General features: G+C 40.0%; 1 protein-coding gene across 2 annotated transcripts in view; it reads right to left on the bottom strand.

The window, feature by feature from the left end:
* The window catches only part of LOC131068561 (alpha,alpha-trehalose-phosphate synthase [UDP-forming] 1), a 246,855-nt gene that overhangs the window by 165,307 nt on the left and 57,886 nt on the right, over positions 1-23,662 (bottom strand). For both annotated transcript variants that reach the window (XR_009112026.2, XM_058003775.2), the window contains exon 7: positions 8,041-8,089. Coding sequence is in view for 1 of the 2 variants with exons in the window: in XM_058003775.2 (XP_057859758.1) it covers positions 8,041-8,089 (49 nt within the window). In the remaining variant the exon portion in view is untranslated. The remainder of the gene's footprint in view (positions 1-8,040; positions 8,090-23,662) is intronic.

The raw sequence follows: 23,662 nt of genomic DNA, 5'->3' as shown, positions 1-23,662 counted from the left end.
GTTAAATGTGCTAAAATATTTAATTAGTTCTCAAAAAATTTAGAAATAATTATATAAAATTCCATTTATAAATTAAGATTTTCTTAGAAGAATAAAAACAAAAGATTACATCAATTTATATTCAAACTGCAGGTATGCCTAATACTGTAATGTCCCCATATAGGATTTACCCTATTTAGTCTTGAGACATCAATTCTAACTTAAAATGAGAGTTGTAAGTTTGTAACATATTAATAAATATAATTTTATCAAAATTGAATACTTCTCATTATTACATTTAACTTAAAATCCTAAGAAAAAGTTCAGGACATAGGACTTATCTTAATAGTTTCTTTCTGATTTGTGTAATGTCCCTTGTGAAAGTTAATTTAAACTTTGCCCTATCTTCTTAATGATTAAATATCTAATGCTGTAACGATTTAGTCATTCACTAAGAGTTGTATTGAAGTGCACCAATGGATATAGATATATCTATACTTGTTATATCATTGGCTAAGTAAGAGAATGGGGATTTTAACCGATAATGCTGCCAACTACCCTTATAAGTTTCTTAGGGGTTCAGCAATTAAGAAGTCTGATATAATCGATTAATCCTGGCAACAAGTGTGTTATCTCTGATCTTACTTTGTGCATATGCATCCGGTTAATGCCTATAAGACAATCACTCCATAGAGCCTATCCAATATGGATGCCAAAAATATATATATAAATCTCCTCCCTAAGAACGAATGTTTGATTCCGTTTAAGTATCTCTGATCGTTTGTAACCGTTGATTTGGAACGGTCATGCTTTCCCCCTAACATCGTACCAAATGCAATGGTGGAGAATTGATCCTCGTAAGGACAATTTGGTACTTGTAAAATTCGCTTGATCCCTGTTTAATTCACTTGAGGTCTGATTATAAGCTTGCAATCTGGAAATCACCCCCTTCATCTCAGAAATCAATGACTGGTAAAATTACACGGGTTCTGCCTTGCATCGGATGTTGTAATGTTTGAAAATCACCGATTTGCAATAAATGAGAGCTGTGATCTTAGATCAGACTTGTCTTTTCCTTTGTCCACGATTTAGACTTCTGATTTCTCCTCCTAAATTTGCAGGTTTCTGGTAATTATGTCCACCTTGAATCGCATTTGAGTTGGGGTGCTGGTCATGTTTTATCTTCTTCTATTTATATGTCGATGAGTTGTCACTCCAAAGGTGGCATCTCTTCTCCATTTCCAGCCAACTTGCCTCTCAAGTTTTCATTTCACACCCTTACACTTTCAGCTGACTTTGCCTTGTATTTCATGATTTGATGTTTGTTTCATTGAATAGATTCACAACTTATTCAGTTTTCCTCCAATGCATGCAACACCATAATGAATGTGGGATAAAATATTTCAAAATGATATAGTGGAAAATCGACCAGCATTGGGACAATTTAAATTTGCAATAATTTGTTCCCATTCATGCCTTCAAGTGGAGAATCAATCAGCATTAGGACAAATTTAATCTCCATCTTTACTCACTTTTCTTTACTTCATCCTTGATTTTCATTTCAAATTCAATTTCCATTGATTTCATCCACCAAATGCAATGGTGGAAAATTGATGTTCATAGAGACATGTTTATCCTTGTGTTTATCTCTTGATCATTGCAATGTTTGGTCTCAAGTGGAAATTCGATGGGCATAAGGACAAATCAATCCTTAAAACATTTACATTACTTTTGCTCACCAACTTGCATGTTTATTCATTCGTACCTCATTTCGTTCCACTCCACAATAAATGTGGGATAAATATAATGTCATATCAGCCTGGTGGAAAATCGAGGTCTATCGGGACACTTCGTTCCCAATGAAATTCGGTCACATCCTTGTAATTATTGTAAAGTTATTTCAATTTCAATTAAAGAACAAGTTATGAACTATGTATGCTATATATGGATATGAGGAATTATGTCAATGTCTAATAATTCTGATTTTTATCTGCAGGTCTGAAGGAGAGAGATCATTTAATATTTTCTATGTCTTCTCCAAATGAATTCAATTGGCATATATATCATTTAGGCAACCGGTCAATTGGTGTATTGACCGGTCATGCCTTTTAGGCATGACCGATCAATGCACCCATTGATCGGTGCCTTTACATTTATACCATTAACACAATGCTGATTATCAGTTCAAAAACCCCCGATAGCATATTGTAATATCATAATATAATGACTGATCTATTTAATGAATCGGTTCAGATAAACATCGATGATTCAAAGTGCACGATGAATATAATCCAAACGGTGCATTTGTTAACCAATGTTTAATGCCAAATGAAGCGGTGTATTCATTAAACCCGATAACAAATATGCTCGATATAATTAAGCCCGATAACAGATGTGAATCGGTGCTAATGTTTATGCATCCGATAGCAAGTATGTATCGGCTAATTTAACCCAATAACTTAATGATAAGCAATGTTTGTACAATCCGATAATCATATGTAATATAAATCAGACATGAAGCATGTAGATGAATAACAGAACAGGAAGGTTAGGAAGATCTTATCTTGCATAAGCTACCATGCATTAACAATTATGCCTTAACTGGAGATTCAACCTCCATCAAGACGCATTATTCTAGCTTGACTTGCCTTGTTTGGATCACTTTCCCTTAAGTGGAAAATCATGGGTCATCAAGACTCTTGTTTACTTGTGCATTTTCATCATTGTAAGTCGGTGGAAAAACGACCTCCATCAAGAGTCTTAATTTCCATTGGTTTGTCTTGAGTGGAGATTCCTTAGTCATCGCGACTTCCATAATAACACCTTCATTTGCTTGTATACTAAGCCCTGGAGTGGAAATTCAACCTCCATCAAGACTTTACTTGTCCTTAACATTGAATAGGTAATTTGATGCTCAAAATGAGGTGGAAAAACGTCCTCCATTGGGACTGTCTTGACTTTCATCTTGATTTCATGGTGGAGAAACGCTTTCCATTGGGTTGGGACTTTGTTGATTTCAACTTAACTGCTCAGTGGAAAAATGTCCCTCGTCAAGACTTAGTTGATTTTCATGCATTTTAAGTCCAAACTTACTCAATTTCATCAATTCATGCAGTGGAGATTCTATTTTCATCCGGAGCTTGTGAATTTTCACAAGTTTTCAAGGGTGAAAAATTGAAGTCCATCGAAACTTTGTGCATTTTTGAGCCCGCTTCACTTCTTAGGAGTGGAAAAATGACTCCTATAGAGACTTAGCATTTTCACACAAAATTTACATCAGCTAGCAACATTTTCGTCATTTTTCACTCAAATTTTAGGGCATAATTGAAACTCAACACTTAGACAAATAAATTAACATGCTAATGCAACTTGACACCTAGGATCATGTTTAACATTTTTACATCCTTTTCAGCAATTTGATCCTATTGACATCAAACTTGAAGATTTAGCATTATTTGCATCATGGAGACTTGGAAAACACAACCATATTCAAAAGTGAGGTGGACATTTGAAGCTCAAAATTGTCACTTGACTGCCAAAACCGTAAACTAACAAGATCAGGAAGCAGGAAAGAGGGGGTCCCCATTTGCAATGGGGCGATGTGTGAAAAGGTCACAACACAACAATCAGCCTCCAATTGCACCTATTTCAAAAATAATAAAAGTCCATCATTCGACCTCCAATTAAAGTCAATATAACAAACAATCTCCCAAACTTTGACATCAACAACCTTTTTCATCAAAGACGATATTTCCAACAATCTCACTCTGACATCAATGACCATATTTCCAATTATCTCCCTTCTTGAACAAAATGAAAAGACACATTGACATCAATGGCAAAATTTCCAACAAATGGGTGAAATTCATTCTAAATAAACAGAAGAAACTAGTCAACTCTTATTAGGATGATTTCATAAAGCTTGTTTTAATTCTATTAGCACTTAAATTGGCAACCCCATGAAACTTTGATGTTAATTAAATTTGTAGCTTCACATAAAGTTTTTCTTGTCATATTGACTAAGTCAACCAAATTCCCTCCTTGTCAAGTTGCAAGGTTGTCCTCCTCAATTTTGTTTTCTTAAAACTCTCTTGTAGATTGCTTGAGGTTGCACCATACCATGCCAAAGATGAGAAAATTCTTGGCTATTGGAGGCTCCAACATGAAAGTAAAAGAAGTGAAGTTCACAGTAGTACCAAAGTGGCAAGATGTAGAAGGGAACTCTACCAGTTTTAAGAGACAACAATGAAGCAATGATGTATGCAAAGGTCCCTTTCGCCATGTTCAAGGTGGGAATGAAGAAGTTTCAATCAAAGAAATAGAAGGAAATGACACCATAAATGTTCACACAAGGTTGATGAAGAGGATGAAGTAGGCCTTTAAAGTGGCTTAGCCATCTTCAAGTTCCGCCAAGATGTTAAGAAAATGGCCTAAGTACTCAAAAATATTCCTCTATGTTTATTGGGCTCGATTTGTCCAACGCCTATGATAGAGTACATTGGGTTTTTCTATGTAAAGTTTTGGCTCAGTATGTTTTTTCTTTGGACTGGACTGATCAGATTCGAAACTATTTAGCTTCAGTTTCCTTTTCTATCCTGATTAATGGTACTCCCTCACAACTTTTTTCAACTTCTAGGAGGATCCGTCAAGATGATCCTTTATCCCCCTTCCTTTTTATCATCATGGTAGAGTGCTTTGATAGATTGGCAACTAAAGCGTGTCAAGAAAAAACGATCACTAGTTTTAGATTGGCCAAAGGAGCTCGTCCTCTCACTCATCTTCAATTTGTGGATGATTCTATGCTCCTAAGTAAAGCTACCTGCTTATAAACTCAACTTCAATATTTATCTAGAGCTATTGGTCAACTGGTTAATCATGCCAAATCTAGCACCATTTTCTTTCACTGCTCTAGGAGACAGGAGGATCAAATTCTTAACATCTTCCACTTAAAAGAGGATATCTTCTACTTCAATATCTAGGGATCCCTCTTTAGCAAAACAAATCAAAGATTGGCATTGGATTATAAAATTTATTATTGATGTGTATTTGGAAATTAAGCTAAGTTTGCAATGTAAATTTCCATCCTGCGAATGTGATATTGAATGTTATTAGTCCCTGCCTAGAGCAAGGATACTTATGTCTTCAAAGTTGCAATTTTTTTTGTCTTGGAAATTGTGCTTGGAAAAACTAATCACTTCTAAAGTTTAAGATTTTCTTTGGTTTTATTTTCAAAGAAAAAGCTCAGATCTGATTTTCTAACAGTAGGTATTTGGCTGGTATAAAAATTTCATTCCCATTTGTTTAAAAGAAGGGAAAAAAAGCTCCAATCGTAAGGCACAGCTGAGTGAAAATTACAACTAATTGTAAAAATTTTGCCTTTCATTGTAATTTGCACCCACAAGATAAAAATTAAAATGGTTTCCTAATTTTTTACATCTCATTATAAATTGCACCCAGCTTTGGTCTTCAAGGATTTTGTGAAAGGGGTGAATGACTGCAGATGGAAATAGGTATAGATTTTTAATTTTTTAGAGATTATGGTGAGGACACATCTAGAGACAAATGGCTGATGTTTGGACTGAGCGCTACATGTTGAACAGATGCATATGATAAAAATATTGTTTGAATCTATAGCAGGTATGGGGTCAGCAACTCCACCCACAAAATTAGCTTTGAAGGTGATGTCAATGCACTTCAGATGTTTAAGAGATGCACTCAGTAACCAGCTTAGAGATGAAAAAAAGTAATTAGAAGAGGACTGCAGCGTGCCTGGTACAAATAGAGGAGAAACTCCCAAGATTACAATTTCTTGATGAAAGCCTTAGACAACAGCAAGCAATGCTCGAACATGTTTAGTGACCACAGCAAGGATTTCTAAAGCATCCAGTGTTTGCACTTCATGCATCGTTATTTGAGCATTTCCTACACACAATTTTTCAGCCCTTTCTTTTGCACATCTTTAGTTTAGTGTTTATTAACAACACCATTATTATCTGACTATTTAAATCCTGAAAGCCCTCTAGACCTTGATCATGTGTTTGGGATTATGGCACCATTATAAATCAGTCTTCTCACCAACCAGAGACATTTATAATCTGTAAGGCCCTCAAGACTATGTAGGGCAGCAAAGCTCCTTATTATGTATCAATTTAAATTTATTCAACTGCATGCTTATGTATGTCTTCAGGTACTGGCATGGGATTCTAATGTTCAACACACTATTGAATAATGTCTTCCTTAAGAAATTTGAAAGGTCCTCTTGCATTAATCAACAGGTAAAACCCTTAGCAAGGACATCGCATAATAGAGCATGACCTTATGAAGCTTTGCTATCAATTTGGATACTCTATGATTGATATGTGTTACCACAAAATAAGATTACTGTCTAGACTTCTAGTAGACTGATGTACTGAAATATTGACTGAGAAAGAATTTTAACTTGGCTCAAAGAACAAAATGACAATAATACTTCTAGGTACCTACAAATGAACACAAACATGAAAAAAAAAATGGCTAACACAAGATTTCTCTTACACTGGATGCTCCTAGATCCCTTCTTCAAAAGGAATGTCAAGCCTATCTTATATATCGAAAGACAAATTTCTAGATGATTTTTCTTCAGCCAATGCAAGATACCTGGCTTTGCCACTTAATTTTGAAAGGGCAATGCTTCAATTGGTCCCATCAGACATCAATGTTTTTTATTCCCTAAGACCTGTTGCTCTATCTATCTATCAATCTCTCTTTATTGATCAACTTTATTTAGATACCCCTTGGATGCCTCTCTTAGCCTCCTTCCTCTATTAGAGAGCATATATAGATTCAAGTCACTTAGACTTCTAAATAGCCTCTCAACCCCAATCAAGATTTTTATGTTGAGCGATTCCTACAAATTGTGAATGGCTCCATCATTTGAGCTAGCCATCCCTAGCATCATTGATTGCATGGCTTGTGAAACCCCCTTGGCTAGAAAAGGTGGTGCTCCAACCATTTACAAGTTGATACTAACTATACAATTTGTTGACTTTATTGATGAGCACGCACTTACACTAAGAGGGGAGGGTGAATCAGTATAAGGAAATCTTTTACTTTTTCAATTTAATCACAATGATACCAATAACACAACTTCAACACATGAGAACAAAAGAAGAACACAACATTTATGTGGAAACCATTTCGGGAAAAAACCATGGCAAAAGATCGCTTATATAAATTTCTCTTACAAACTTTGTAGGCACCAACCTACTAGAGTCACCAATCCCCTGATTACCTTTGTAGGCACCAACCATTGGAGACACTAATCCCCACTACTAAGCACCAACTTAACAAGAGATATCAATCTCTTCTATTGAGAGGCAGCAACCTCTAACATAACAAAGTCTTGATCTACTTGGGAATAATCTGCTATGATCTAGTTCAAAAATATCCTATCATATCCTTCAAAAATCTGCTATAATCTCCTTCAAAAAACAGCTATAAATCGGATCTTAGGTCTACTCCAAATCTGCTATTAATCAGCCTTAAATCACCTTGAAAGGTTGCTATAAATCTACCTTAAATCAGCTTTGAGATCTGCTGTTCTTTTACAGAACCTAGGATTCTTTCCACCATACCACAATCCCAATGTAACTAAATGTACATGGGTCACATTGCTCAAATATAGTGACTCTTAAACACTAATATAATTAATTAAATTCTTTCTTATTATTCACCTTATTTATGGCATTTATGTCACCTTCGTCGTATACTAAATCAAATCTCATATAAATTCATATTTAGTTAAAAAAATGGCTTGCATAAATGCACACATTTTCATATATCATACATGTATGCATAAATTATAAATGTGTGGATAAACATTTGTCGGTGTCCTACATATAATATATATAAGCAAACTCTCCCACATAACAATTTGTACACATTAATGCACAAAGCCTGACTCATTTGTTTTAGCCATTTTATTAAGTTAAGATGAAAATGAGTAAATTTCCAACCAGTTTATCCACAAATAAAATCTTAAATAACTAAAATATCTGAAAAGGATAAGCAAAGCCATTGTACCTGTAATAGCATAAAGCGCACAAAGAGCATGAAAATCAAGTGATCGGTCCTGTAGAAAAATTTACGATAGATTCAATAAATTATCTAAAGTTTAGAAAGACAACTGATAGATATATCCATTAATCAAGTACAACAATTTATAACAACCATGTGTGATACAACATATAACTATCATGTGTAGGGAACAGAAATGAACCCAAATGAAATGATAAGGATGCAAAGAAAAAGTGATATACACCACCTTTATTAATAAAGTAAAATGTTGTAATAATATTGAAAAAGTTAAATAAGGGACCTGAGAAGGACAAGCTCAGGCCACTATCAAAGTTACAAAAGATTTTAGCAGCAGCAAATGATATGCTCAGGAGTCCCACCACCTAGAACTAAATACAACGTTATCTAGAAGATAAAAATCAGCAATGCTGGGTATTAAAATCAAAGGGCTGAAAAGCAACTTTTTCAGAAGGAGACGACATGTAAAAATAATATTTCTATGTATTGTTAATGGTCAAATTAGTGCTGTTAGACATCTTAAATGTCTACAATAGCAATTAGTTAGTTTAATTAATAGCTACAGTATTTTTCATTTCTATAAATGTAATCTTTCCTTCAATTAATAGAAAACTAAGATTTTACCAGTTCATTTTGCTGAACATGGTATGAGAGCCCAGGGTTTTTGCATCAGTCTAACCCTAAAATCGTGGATTCTTTTCTAAGGAAAATCGAGGGTTTTTTGTGTCCCGATTTTTTGTGAGTCTCTCTCATAAAAAATCGAAAACCTTCTCTGTCGTCTGGGGTTTGTTCATGGGTTTTTTCCTACCCGCGCATTTTTTGCTGCAAACCCTAAAATCGTGACTTGTTCTTCTCGCGATCTACAAATCGCGATTTTTCGTGCTAAAACCCGCGACCTGGTTTAGTTGTGTGACCTCTGTTCTTGCCGACGACGCATTTTTTTTCCATCGCGTCTGTATTGCTGTAACGTGTTCTATTTTACCCACGCGCAATCTGGGAATTTTTTCGTACCGCGCGATTTTGCGACTTTTCGCGGATTTTTGGAGGCAGCAGCGAGAATTTTTTCTGTAGCTTTTCTGTTTCTAGTGACGTGATTTTTCGCGTTTTATATCTGCAGCCAGCGACGAAATTTTTTTCGACTTCTGCAAATTATTTGCAAAAGGATTTCGTGATCTGGGGTGTTTTATGCCTGCGGCGTTTAGGGTTCCTATATCTTCTACATCAAACCCGCAATTATCACAACTTCCTACAAAAAAAATTTACAAGCTAGGGTTTTCTCCAATTTTTGAGCTTTCTTGGCCACCTAGGGTTTTTGTACATTTGCTTAGGGTTTCGACCCTCTGTTTCAAGGCGAAATTTTATTGACTGCAAATTCTTGGTGGGTTTTTCAAGAGCTTTTTTGGGTCATTTGATTTTTACGGGTCTTCCGAAAAAAATTGCCTCGAAAACCGTGTTAGGGTTTTAGTTTCTGCCTTACACTCTGACTTGCAGAATTTGTTTCTAAAAACCCTTTGTTTTCATCTTCTGGTTTTCGTGCCTTCACCAGTTCGACCTCAAGGTACGTGATGTCATCTCTAACGAATATAATGCTCAAAAGCAGCCAGAAGTTCAACGGCCGCAACTACAACACCTAGAAGCAGCGTATGCTGACAATTTTTGAGTATCGATATCTTGATGCAGTTGTTCTGGGAACGTATAAACGTCCAACGGACTCCAACCATTGTCGGAAAAGATCAAGATAAATGGGATGAGCGCAACTGGGAAGCAACCATGCTCATCAAACTCGTTGTCACCGATGAGCAGCAACCTCAGGTATCGTCCGACAAAACTGCGAAGGAGATATGGGATCATTTGAAGAGTCTCCATGAAACTTCTGACAAGAGCCAAGCATTCTTTCTGAAGAACATGCTCTTTTCGATTATGATGGGCGAAAGGACACCTCTACAGGATCACTTGACAAAGATCAAGGACATCCATGACCAACTTGAGGCGATTGGTCACACAATGGAGGAAGAGGACATGGTCGTCATCACTCTAAAGAGTTTGCCAAAATCTTATGAGCATTTCATTGAAATGCTATTTATAACTTCCACTGACGTCGATTTGAAGTTTACCGATCTTTGTAACAAGCTTTTACAACAAGATCGGTGGCGCCAGTAATTTGGAAGCAGTACCAGTTCCACCTCCACCAAGCAAGCGTTCTCTGCCAAATCTTCTGCAAAGAACAAAGGGAAGGCTCAATCTTCTCAGCCGAAAGTCTCTGATTCCTCTTAAGACAACAACAAGAAGAATGTTCAGTGCAATTATTGTCATAAGTTTGGTCACATGAAGGCGGAGTGTCGAATTCGTTTGGCTTCTGAACAAAAGAAGCAGGGAGAGTCTCAATAGAAAGCAAATGTCGCTGAACACTCTGAGTAGAAAGAATCCGCTTTCTATGCTTTCATGGCCAAGAGAACAATAGATCCAGTACACTCTTTTGCCTGGTATATTGATTTAGGTGCTTCACGACATTTTACTCATCGTCGGGATTGGTTCACGAAATTTGAACCATTCTCAAATTCAGTAATCTTCGGAGGAGGAGAAGAGTACACAGTTGCTGGTAAGGGCACTGTCCAGATTCACTCAAGAGGTAGAAATTTTTTTTTTCTTGATGTCTACTATGTTCCAGCCATGGAACATAATCTCCTCTCCGTCAGTCAGATCATGAGGCATTCTCCTCAATTAGATGTTGTCTTTTGTTCATCCATCTGCAGCATTGTTGATAGGGAGACTCGTACTACAATCGCTATGGGACTTGAGGATCATGGTCTGTATAGACTTGCTGATTCTGGTGATTCTCAAGAGCACACATTGGTTGCTAGGAGTACATCCATTAGAACACTTTGGCATCAGCGTTATGGGCACTTAAACGTGCACTATCTCTCTCAGTTATATCGAGAGGGTTTGGTTGCTGGCCTACCTGAGATCCAACCTGAAAATCATGGAGTTTGTGTAGTCTGTCAAGCTGGGAAGCAGCATCAGACACCATTCTCAAATGGTGATTCTTGGCGAGAATCCAAGGTCCTTCAATTGGTTCATGCTGATGTATGTGGGCCAATGAACACTCCCTCTGTTACTGGTTGCAAGTACTTCTTGCTATTTGTTGACGATTTCAGTCGTAAAATGTGGGTGTATTTTCTTAAAAATAAATCAGATGTGTTCAGTACATTTCAGCAGTTGAAGGCCTTAGTTGAGAAAGAATCCGGTTCTCAAATTGTCACTCTAAGGTCAGATAATGGGGGGGGGAGTTTTGTTCTAATGACTTCTCTACATTTTGTGCTACACATGGCATTAAGCGCCAACTCACCACACCATACACCCCTCAGCAAAATGGTGTAGTTGAACGTAGAAATCGCACCATTACTGAAATAGCTCGTTCTATGATAGAGCATCGCAATGTTCCTAAGAAATACTGGGCTGAAGCAATTTACACTGCAGTCTATCTCCTGAATCGGTCACCTACACATGTCGTCAAGTGCTGTTGTGTAGCAGGTCAGATCCCTTCTAGGGCCGACCTAGTGCACAAAATGCCAAGTGGCCTGTCAACCTTGGCATTTGGATATCTCAGTTGTATGAGTCTAATTTGGGGCAGGCCCTATTTGGGCGAACCACTTGGTGTGTAACTTATGATTAAGTTAAATGTAACTTGCAACTAAGGGAGACTCATGTAACTTGTAATATATAGTTCTGACCCTATCCTTGGCGCCGAAAGTATATGGCCGACTTGAGGTGTATTAGGAGGTATTGATTCATATATATGCAAGGTCATGATTGCATCAATAGACATGAATTCAATAACATGAAGGACATGTAGAGTGCTGAGGGGTGACGATAAGAGCTTATCGTCTATGGTTGGGAAGGCAATAGATCTGATGTTTGCCTGTGGTTAACAAGCACTACCATAAATTCAACATGGTATCAGAGCAGGTTCCTCCTATAGAACCTAACCGCTTGAAGGTAGATCTTGTGCTTTTGAGGGAGTTCAATCAAAGTAATTTGCAGACTGAGAAATCTAAGTGCAAACAAAAGTCGATTATCGAGCCTCTCAACTCAGACGTGAGCATCGCATATGCTCTGCGGCGAGTAATGATCATTGAGGTGCCAATGATCACCATAGATCTGTCGTTAGTGCTCAATGACAGATTCAGTCTGATGCCTTGGCATTGAAAGTCGCCAAGCCTAGTATCGAAATGCTGACGGTAAGTGGAGTCGCTATGGACATCTCTGTCGGTTTTAACATTCTATATTTGAATTCTTCATTCGGGGAGGAGAACATGTTGTGGAGGATTCTCTCGAGCGATCGTAACATTTTACTAGCAAATGAAAGTGACAAAGATCGCTCACTTCACAGCACTCGTGGCTAGAGACATCGACAAGGTGGCAACAAGCATCCTGAGGATTCAATGAAGTGACGCGAGTAGGTAGGCATGCTATCGACTGTTCAATGTAATGGAAGGTCGAGATCGAGCAGCAGCATAGTGGCAAGTTTTGTGATGATCACTTTAAGCCGTACACAAATGTGAAATGTGTGCATATGGGGACAAAAGCGAATGGAGGGAACTAACAATCAGGAATGGTGGAGAAGGCCTCCATGCAATAATGCCTTGCAACAGCTCTCACATCATCCGAAAGCTTCGAGAGTCACATGAAGCATTCGTTTCGCTAAAGCCTGCATAGGCATCGGATGATATTTCAACTAAAGGTCCAGTTATTCGAGTTCTTACTTATGTCCCTCTTGAAGATCATATGACGTTTGTCCTAGGATGGGCACTGCAGCTTAGCATTCTGACACACCCTGCTACAAGTGGATTTATGTCACATTTATGTGGTTGGTCCATCACTTCGTTGTGGACGGTATTAAAGACAGTTCTTTAGATGATGCTTAAGCTATGCACGGAGCAGATATTATGAACAAATGATGAGTGATGGCAAGGGCCAAAGGCCACGTAGCCATCAAATCATCACTAGGTGCTTCGGTGTGATCAATCCAAGTGAATGGAAATTCCATTGCTGAGCAAAATTATAAAAGATAAGTACTCTTTATGTTTGAATAATGTTCATAAATTTTTCATTAAGTCATGCTACATCATTGAATAGTGAATCATGTATTGACATTTCCCCTAACTATCATTATCTCTCTCTGAAATGCTTTTAGGAAGAATCAGAGATTGCATTCAAGGAAGGAAGATTGCTTGCATTTCTTCGTAGACGAAGAATCAGAATTCAGAGGGAGTCTGACATATCGTCAAAAGTAACCTTGGACAAAGAGATCAAAATGTTGATATCTGCTTCGAAGGGAGCTTGACATTTCTGCTTCAAAGGGAGCCTGACATTTCAGCTTTAGAGGAAGCCTGACATTCAAGATTCAGAGGGAGCCACATCATCATGAAGATTCGGTTAATGCATTTTTCTCTGTGATGGAGAAATTTGAGGTGAAAGCCCTTGTTAATGAGTTCTTCTCTATGAGGGAGAAGTTCGAGGTGCAATCCCTTGTTAATGAGTTCTTCTCTGTGAGGGAGAAGTTTGAGGTGCAATCCCTTGTTAATGAGTTCTTCTCTATGAGGGAGAAGTTCGAGGTGCAATCCCTTGGTGATGCATTCTTCTCTGGGAGAAGTCTGAGGTTAAAGCCCTCATTCCACCCTCTGCGAGTAGGCATGGTGGATCCACCCTCTGCAAGTAGGCATGGTGGAGATGCATTCTTCTCTGGGAGAAGTCTGAAGTTAGAGCCCTCATTCCACCCTCTGTGAGTAGGCATGGTGGAGCCACCCTCTGCGAGTAAACATGGTGATAATGCACCCTTCTCTGGGAGAAGGTTGAGGTGAAAGCCCTCTTCCACCTACTCGAGCCCACCCTCTGCGAGTAGGTATGGTATCATGGAAGAAATTCCATGATGTGCTTGTTCACCCTCTGGGAGTGGCTATGGTGAACGTATTATTCATGGGAGTAACCATGGTGGTGGTCACTATGTGACTAAGTTATTCAGAAAGAATCCTCCCTAACTAAGAGGGAGTATTGTTGTGTAGCTAGGTCAGATCCCTTTTAGGGCCGACCTAGTGCACAAAATGCCAAATGGCCTGTCAGCCTTGGCATTTGGATATCTCAATTGTATGAGTCTAATTTGGGACAAACCCTATTTGGGCGAACCACTTGTGTGTAACTTATGATTAAGTTAAATGTAACTTGTAACTAAGGGAGACTCATATGTAACTTGTAATATATAGTTTTGACCCTATCCTTGGTGCCAAAAGTATATGGCCGACTTGAGGTCTATTAGGAGGTATTGATTCATATATATGCAAGGTCATGATTGCATCAATAGACATGAATTCAATAACATGAAGGACATGTAGAGTGCTCGGGGGTGACGATAAGAGCTTATCGTCTATGGTTGGGAAGGCAACAGATCTGATGTTTTCCTGTGGTTAACGAGCACTACCATAAATTCAACATCAAGAAGATGACTTCTGAAGAAGCCTGGTCAGGACGCAAGTTTAAAGTGGACCATTTGAAAGTCTTTGGTTCTACCGCTCATGTATGGATTCCAGACACCAAACGTGCTAAGCTGGACTCAAAGAGCCAAACGCTTATGTTTACTGATTACAGCGACAACCACAAGGCCTACAGGTTGATTGATGTGGAGACAGATCATCTCATCTTCAGTCGTGATGTTGTGGTTGATGAGACTACTCGTCCATTCATGCCTTCTACTACTCCTAGTCCTATGACTCAATCTGTGAAGACTTTCGATGTTGGTGTTCGTCTTCCTCTTGGTTCCCATGATGGGAGGGCTTCAGATAATTCTGACTCTGAAGATGAGGAATCTACCGATCCAGCACCACCTGATTTGTCACAGGATTTGCATCTAAATGACTTTGTTCCGGAAACTCCAGGGGATGTTGTTTCTCCAATGCCAGATGTTGGTACTTCTACCCTCAGGCCTAAATGGTGGGCCAAGAGAATAGGAGATCTTCGTGATGATGAGCTTCTTGAGGATAGATCAGTTCGCCGCAAGAGAAAGCAGCAGAATACAGTCAACTTTGCACTTATGGCCAACATCCACAGCATCCATGAGCCCCAGACATATTTTGAGGCTAAAGGCATTCCTAAGTGGGAAAAGGCTATGGAGACAGAATACCATTGTCTTCTGAAGAATATCACTTGAGTTCTTTCTGATTTGCCTCTTGGGAAGAAACCTATCAACTGTAAATGGGTTTACAAAGTCAAGTATCATGCAGATGGTACTTTGAATAAGTACAAGGCCAGATTGGTTGCTCGGGGCTTTACACAGCAAGAGGGCATTGACTACAAGGAGACTTTCGCTCCTACTGCCAAGATGAGTACAATTCGTCTTCTTCTCGCCATTGCAACTCAGTTTGTATGGAAATTTCACCAAATGGATGTTAAGAGTGCATTCCTCAACGATGAGTTGCAAGAAGAAGTTTATATGACTCAACCTCCTGGCTTCAAGGTTCCTGGTAAGGAACATCAGGTTTGCAGATTGGTAAAAGCCCTTTATGGCCTGAAGCAAGCCCCTCGAGCTTGGTACTTCAAGATTGATCAGTATTTGGTTGAACATGGTTTTCAGCGAAGTCCCTCTGACACTAATCTGTATGTCAAACTGTCTGGTGATGATATCCTTTTTCTTGTTGTCTACGTGGATGACTTGATCATTACTGGCAATTCAGCCCATTTGATTACAGCCATCAAACAGGACTTTTGCCAAGCTTTTGACATGACAGATTTGGGGCCTCTCCATTATTGCTTAGGTGTCGAAGTGTGGCAGTGATGATAGCATAGTTGAACTACTCACGACTCGGCTCGACTCGCCAAGCCCCTGGGAAAAAAACTCGACAAAAACTCGAGAAAAAATCGAAAAAACTCAGCAACTTAAAAACACGCTTAAACTTACTAAAAAATGCATTTTTTCTACAAAATTTAATGAGAAGATGCATCCAATGAGTCAATAAATGATAACACAAAAGAAACAAGCTGATTCTAGATATATTTAAATGCAAAGTGTCTACAAATCGCATCCTCATGAGGAATGCTGATGGCTAGAAGCCTGGAAGCAAAATAGTAAATTACTAAATAGTTTTTGTAAAAACAAAAGTAAATACATCATTACAAATTACAATTACAACTTCCTCTTCCTAGCTCTAGCAAAAACATGGGGAGAGGTAGAACTAGAGGGTCTAGATTGTCTAGTCGTATAAGTCTGCTGTGGGACTGGGCGTGACTGTGCCTCCTCGCTCGGTATGGTTGATTGAGACTCATCCTCCATCCTGGATGAAGCTATGTCTCCACCTGCCTCTGGCACTGGCAATGAATCCTCATCCTCATCCTCATCCTCCTCAATGTCATCCAGCCTGAAACCAAATCCACCCCCCTCCTCCATAGCCTGCCTCTCCAAATCAGTGATGTCTGTGTCGGAAAACAATGGAGGCTACTCCTGTGATGTCCAATCACTGTAAGGATCTATATCATCCAAGTCAATTGGACCACCTTCCAGTTCCTCTACCTTCTTTACGCACAATTGAAGATTATATTACACGTAGACAAGGTCATTGAGCCATTTCTGCACTAACTTGCTCCTCTTCTTCGTGTGGATTGCTTCAAACAAGCTCCAATTGCGCTCACAATTGGATGAACTGCAAGGCTGACATAAGACTCTGAGGGCAAAGTTTTTGAGATGTGGGGTGTTTCCACCTCAATTTTGCCACCAAGCATCTGCAAAATAAATAAAATGGAAAAGTTAGAAAGCAAAGAGAAAAGAGAAAACATAATTTATCAATCATTTTAGTGTTTAGATCCCAAAATCCAAATGGCAAATGTTATACCTGGGGTTTGAGTGGTTCTTCCTCTCCTAGCCAGCTCTGAAGAGAATAGCTTACCCCTTCCTCCCTCATAATTTTGGAACTCACTCACAACGAGGTCTCTCTCCTCAACATCAGGTACCATCCTCTCAATGCATGTATTGAGGCCCTCCATGACTTCTCCATTCGGATCTGAGTAAGAATCCCCGAACCTAAAACAAGGGTTGAGGAAGTACCCTGCTGCATGAATGGGTTGGTGGAGCTGATTGTTCCACCTCCTATCAACAATTTCCCAAATGGGATCAAATTTGAGCCTATCCCCCTTGTAGTAATTTTTGATAGACTCCTTGGCCCTATCCATGGCCTCATAAAGATATCCCATTGAGGTTTTATCCCCATCCACCAAGCGAAGAACTCAAACCAAGGGCTCTGACACCTACAATTTGAAAAATACAAATGACAAAAAGATCAAAATTTAAATAATGAAGTTACAAATTAGTAATGAGAGACTTGAATCAAGAATAACTAAAATTTAAAAATTAAAGTTTTGAAGTAAGTGAGTAACAACCTTCACAATCTCTGCAGCCCTTTGTGCAAATTGGTTGTCGAAGACTATGCATGCGACAGCCTCTCCTTCAGGCTTCTTTGAATAAGGTGAGTTAAGCCATTCTCCACTCACAAACATTTGTTTCAAAGAAGTCAATGTAGCAAGAATGCTTTGCAACGTCAAGAAAATCGTTGCACACCTTGTGACACCAGCTCTCACCAAATCTTTCCCTTGCGTGTGTTGTCTCATCAAATTTAGGACCCAAGGGTGATTGTAAATATATTTGGTGATCCTCCTTGCATCTTCCACAACTAGAGTCACCCACTCAAGTTTTCCTATGTCCTCCAAAAGAAGGTCCAGGACATGTGTTGCACAAGGTGTCCAAAAAAGAGTGGGGTGCCTCTCTTGGAGGATTCTTCCTGCAAAAGAAGAATTTATTCTTAAGAAATATGCAACCAAGTAAAACAAAGTCCACAACAAATGAGAATATTGCTAATGCCTAAATGTGATAATTCAAAAGGATTCTACCTGCTAACACATATGCTGTTGCATTATCTGTGATGATTTGCACCACATTCTCTACGCCCACCTCCATGATGACATGCTCCAACATTCCAGCCAATGTTTCTGCATTTTTCACCATCAACAGATTTCAAGAACACTACATTATCCTTGCAAGCGACCAAAAAATTGATGATGGTGCGGTTCTTGCCATTTGTCCACCCATCAAAAAGAATGGTGCAGCCATAATTTGCCCATTCAATTTTTTGATCCTCCATCACTTCTCTTGCCCTAGCAACTGCATTTGTGAGCAACCTGTAAGTGCAAAGTGAAATTAGGTCTTAGTACACAATTTTGATTTAATAAACAAGAGATCTAAAAAATAATTAAAAATGAAATCAAGTGGACTATGTAGTAATTTACTAACCCCCCACTCAAATCCCTGCGAGAAGGGGCCTTGTACCCCTTTCCTGAAACTGTCATAGCAGTCACCAAATTCAGCCAATAAGCATTCTCCGCCACATTGAATGCAATGTTGTTGAAGTACTAAAAATCAGCAACTGCAATGTCAGTTTTCTCATGTACCTCCTTATTCCCTCCAGTGGCCTCTAATGATGGTTGTGCTTGAGGTGTGTTCCTGGGCACAAAATAATCACCTATCAACCCTAATCATTGTGATGGATGTGGAACAATGCCAAGTACTTGTGGTGCGTTGCACACGCTCCCTGTCGCCGACAAGGTCCCCCTTCCTGTTTTTGAGCCTTTCGTTCTCGCCCTGTTGAGTTTCCCGCAGAGTGTCTCGCGTCCTTTCGAGCGAGTCCGCAACTGGTCTGTAAAGTGATGATGTCAAAGAAAAGAGTCGATGAATCCATCAGGCTAGTCTAGCCCTCAGGCACGAATGCCAAGAGTTTGTTCGAAATTTCGAAAATCGCCTTGTTTAGGCGTACGGTGATAGAAATTGGAAAAGCCCGCCAAGCAAGAGCAGTGCGTCTAAAGGTCGCACAAGGACCCAAAGTCGTCGTTTTTCGCACGAGAGCTACGAGGTAGATTGCATAAGGTTTGTCTCCACGATGTTTGTCGGATTTGAGTAAACGATGATTTTCGCCTAATGGTGAAGGAGCGAATTTCCTGGCCAAAATGTCGAAGTTGCAAAACTTGCCCAAATGCCTTAGAATTCTGAAGCCTCCAAAATCCAAAATTTGTAGAATCTAGTGAAAACTGGCCTAAAGTCCGAAATTTTGTTTAAGTTCCCAAAATTGCCTTATGGGCCAAATTTCGAACCTAGAGGCCAAAATGTTAAAACTTCACAAGGTTGAAATATGGCTAAAATCGCCCAGGGGGCCGAATTTCGAACCTTGGGGCGAAAATTTCAAAATTCAAAGTTTCCCAAATTGTCCAAAAATGCTTTTTAAATTTTGCAAAAGACCCTCAATGGTCTGAATTTCGCCTAAAACCCCAATTTCAGACCCTGGGGCTAAAATTTGAAAATATGAAATGTTGCAAAAAGCCCCTTATGGTCCGAATTTCACTTAAAATGTCCAAATTTGGACCCTGGGGCCGAAAATCAAAGTTTAGTAAAAATTTGCAAAAAGTGTTCAATGGTCCGAAATTCACTTAAGTCCTCCAATTTCGGACCCTGGAGCCGAAATCGAAAAAATGCCTCCAGTTCGCTAAAAACGCCTTAAAACTCTGAAATTCCAAACATGCTAAATGCCCGAAACACTTCCAAATTTGCGAAAAGGGGCTTGAGGTCCGAAGTTTTCGTCGAAATTTGCAAAGGCGCTACGTGGTCCGAAAATGCCTTAGTTAACATAAACGTTTGAAAACTCCAATAAAATCCCAAAGTTCGTGAATGCTCCGAAAATCGCCAAAGACGCGAAGATCGCGAAGGACGCAATAGCTTCGAGGTTTGTATAAATTGCAAAAGGCGTTGAATAGTCCGAAGTTCTCCCCTAGGGTTTAAGAAAACGCAGTTTAAAATTTGCAAAACAGCGCCCTAAGCTCCGAGATTCGCCATAAAACTTCAAACTGGAACGCGAAGAAGCAATATAAAGAATTCGAAGTTGAAAAATCCTCCATTCCTCCCGAAAGTCCCCTAGGTCCAAAGTTGTGTGATAGCGCTCAAGCATTTCATCAGAGAAAAAACGCCATACAAATTTGTAAAACCCCCTCCATGCTGCCGCATTTCATGTAAAGAAAGATCACGTCCGATTTTGAAAGGGAAAGAGAGCAAATTTTGCACGATTTGCATTCAAGGTAAAACGCTGCAAACCATTAATCATTCAAGTTTAGATTACCAATTGCCCAAGGTAAAAACATTTAAAAATGATAAATTCTTTCCCATCCAACAACCGCGAAAATTTGAATTAAGAAGATAACCGTTGGAATTCGAAACTTTGCAGAATTGTCCATTTGTCTTTACGCAGCAAGGTCGGGTAATTTCTCGCCATCCACTCTCATCAGGTAACTGCGCCTTGTCTCTTTTAATCATCTGAAATGCTTATTAATCAAGTGGACGCCTGTGCAAAACTTATTAGAATGCTTGAATTTTCGAAATCTGCATCTTTTTCGCTTGAAAACGTTGTACAAAGCAATCAAAACTAGAATTTGCTCCTAAGATTTAACCAGAAATTGCATTTTTTAAACTTAGGAAAAATTTTCAAGCTTTGTCCCTGTTGAGAATTAATCCAGAAAGCGTTAAGTATAAATTCGCGATCAAAATCTTCATGAATACTTTGGTTTAAAATCAATCAAGCTTTTAGCTAGAAATGTCGCTCCATGCCCAATCTCAATTTTGAATTAATCCTTGAATGCTGGAGTATTCTCTATCTAACCCGCCTTACTTCTTTTGTATCGCCTCGTAATCCGCATCTGACTATGCAGGATAAATGCCTAAATCAGCGGTAGAATGATCAAAGACGCCCGCTGAGCCAAGACATCACGAGCATCCAAATCAGATATCCCACGAAAAGTTGAAAGGATGAAGTACCAATATCAAAGAGGAGGATTGAGGGAGTCAAAAGTGCAAAGCGTCTGGGACAATGTCGGTGATACCGACCTTGGCCATATTGACATTCAAGACTTCAGGAATCGAGTCTTCTCCCCTAACGCATATGGCAAGCCTAGACAAATGGTGGAAAGTGGCATCGCCCAGGCGGCGGGATTTCCTCCAGCAGTACAAAACTATGAGTTAGTGGTAGAGGCCACCCGACACTATCAGCCAAATTCCAAATTGGTGCTCCTCGAGAACATGACCATCGCCAACTTCACTCCTGAGGCCATCGGCGACGCATTCGACATTCCCTTCCCAAACAATCCCACAGCCACAACCATAGATAAAGCACAAGGGGCATATGATATGAATCCGGCCCGATGCTAAGCACTGATCAACGAAGAGTGGTACAAGGAGAGAAGGCTTCCAAGCGCCAGAATTGTGAAAAAGACCCCAAGAAGTGATTTTCATAATGAACATGGGGATATGGTCACATTACTCAGCCGAGTTATGGGACTTCCTAAATCCAACTACTTTGAAGAGTGGATGTTCTATTTTACAGAGCAAGTCTTCGCTGGGAAGTCTAAGTTTGACTGGGCCCAGATCATAAGCAACAACATCCACACCCAGCTGATAGAGCTTGAAACGAAAAAATACTTCACTATGACCTCTTATCTGGTCTACATGTTCACCAAGAACTAGCCGCTCCCAGGTTTGATAATGAAAGGTGAAACCGAAAATGGGCTTGGTCAGATAAAGGTCTATGATTGTTACCCACAGCTGCATTACCAAGATATTGCTCAGAGGGAAAAGAGCAACCCAACTTATGCAATTGGCCAATATGAGCGCGTCAATGACACCTTCACAATGCGCCTGGTCAGGCTAATGCAGGTAGGATTACACATAAGGCTCTTAGAGCAAGCTACTATTCTAGTACAGAGGTATGGAGCCTGGTTCATTCAGTTCCCAAGGTTCTCCTATATCCGAATAGCAGGCTTTGATGGTGCCCCTCTCCGACTTCCACGGTACCCAACCGACAAAATAATTCTTATGGAGGTCGCAAGGCAATCACGTCCGGCATCTTACTCAGAGAACGCAAGCAGACTAGATTCGCATTCCCCATGGTCATAGGCAATCAGGATGTCCACCTGAAGACTCCCACCCTAGCAGAGGAATCCCTCGCAAAGCTGGCCTCTTATGGTCTACAGGACCATTTTCCGAGAAAATATTTCGATCATGATAATCTGGCAAAGAGAGCCTATGGCAGGCGGTACAGAGCAAAGGAATCAGTTGAAGACTATTGGAAGAATTGCTCTGAAGACTACGAGGTCCGGAGGCGGGAATATTCTAGACTGAGTGTGCAGCAAATGCGACTCTTTGAATATCGTCGGGTCCCAGATCAACTCACAGATTCAGGGAATTGCCTCCAGGTTCGAGAATTTGAGGCAGTAAGGCACCTTTTACCAGGCGTTGATTGGTCCCAGGACCCAATCACTGATTTTGAGGCAGTCATGGCAGCCCCAGCAAGGTACACAGATCAATGGTTACATCAGCAGATTGAGAGGCTAATTCACGAAGGAGTCCAATTCACCTACCACCTAATAGGTAGCCTTGATTCTCAGTCCTCCGAAGATGAGGGAAAGTCTAGTGCACCCCGGGAAGAAATTGAGAAACCAGAGAAAAGAAAGAAAGCTAAAGCTTGCAGAGGGACTCGGACATCCAAAAGAACAAGAAGGGAGAAGATTCCTATAAGGAGACCAGAGGTCACGTCATCGTCAAAAGACCCCAGTTCGTCCGACGATGTAGTAGAATTGGATTATATACCTGCTCCGCCTTCCCAGAGTGACGTCGACGCGTTTGAAGCTAATGATCCTCCTGCGCCCGACATGCTAGAAGCTGAGCTAAGAGCCCTTGAATCAACCAAACCGGGCAGCCAAATTGAGGAAGGAGAGATTCCATCCATCCAGGGGGTCAAAGTGCATGAAACCACTCAACAGAGCCGCCACAAGTTGCTGCTCCACAATACAGCCAAAGATGACTCTACCGTCAAAGGAGAGCAAAGGATAGATGAGACTCATGAGCTCGAAAGGACTGAAGAACAACTATCACATGAAGATACCAGACAGTTGTTCAGTGAAGTAGGAGAAAATTCAGCTGCAAGCAAAGAACTTCGCACCTCTTCCACCCCTCCGGTAGCAGAGCAGGTGCGAATCTGTGATGAGCCAGCTGAAAACGTCAAAGAACAGAATGCAGACTTAACCTTATCATCAGCCCAGACAGTGCCTCAAGAGTGGTTGATTGTCAGAGCCCAGAGCAAGGCCGCCACCAAACCACCTATTGATCTAGAGGATATCTTCTCGCGCATAGACCAAGCAAAAGCTAAGGGGAAGAAAAAGCCCAGGGCATATTCTAGAATGACTAAGGATGATCAAAGGAACCGCACTCTTCACATTGCCACCCCGCCTGTAGACAAGCCAGTAGATCAGATTACACTGGCAGATTATAGCATCACAACTGTCCCCATTGGACGAGCCACTAAGGAGAAAGAAAAAGAAGAATTCAAGGATTCAATGCAGAATATACTCGGGCAGCTCGAAGAGATAACAGTTGAAAAGGACATGTATCGGGCTCGTGCTGAGCAAGCCGAGGGATACATCAATCAGCTCCTGAGGCCACTACATAATGCCTCCAAATCCCATATTCCCCCGACGGCATTGG

This window comes from Cryptomeria japonica, chromosome 11 (genome assembly GCF_030272615.1).
Source record: "Cryptomeria japonica chromosome 11, Sugi_1.0, whole genome shotgun sequence".
Lineage (NCBI taxonomy): Eukaryota > Viridiplantae > Streptophyta > Pinopsida > Cupressales > Cupressaceae > Cryptomeria > Cryptomeria japonica.
This window is presented reverse-complemented; position numbering and strand designations above follow the sequence as displayed.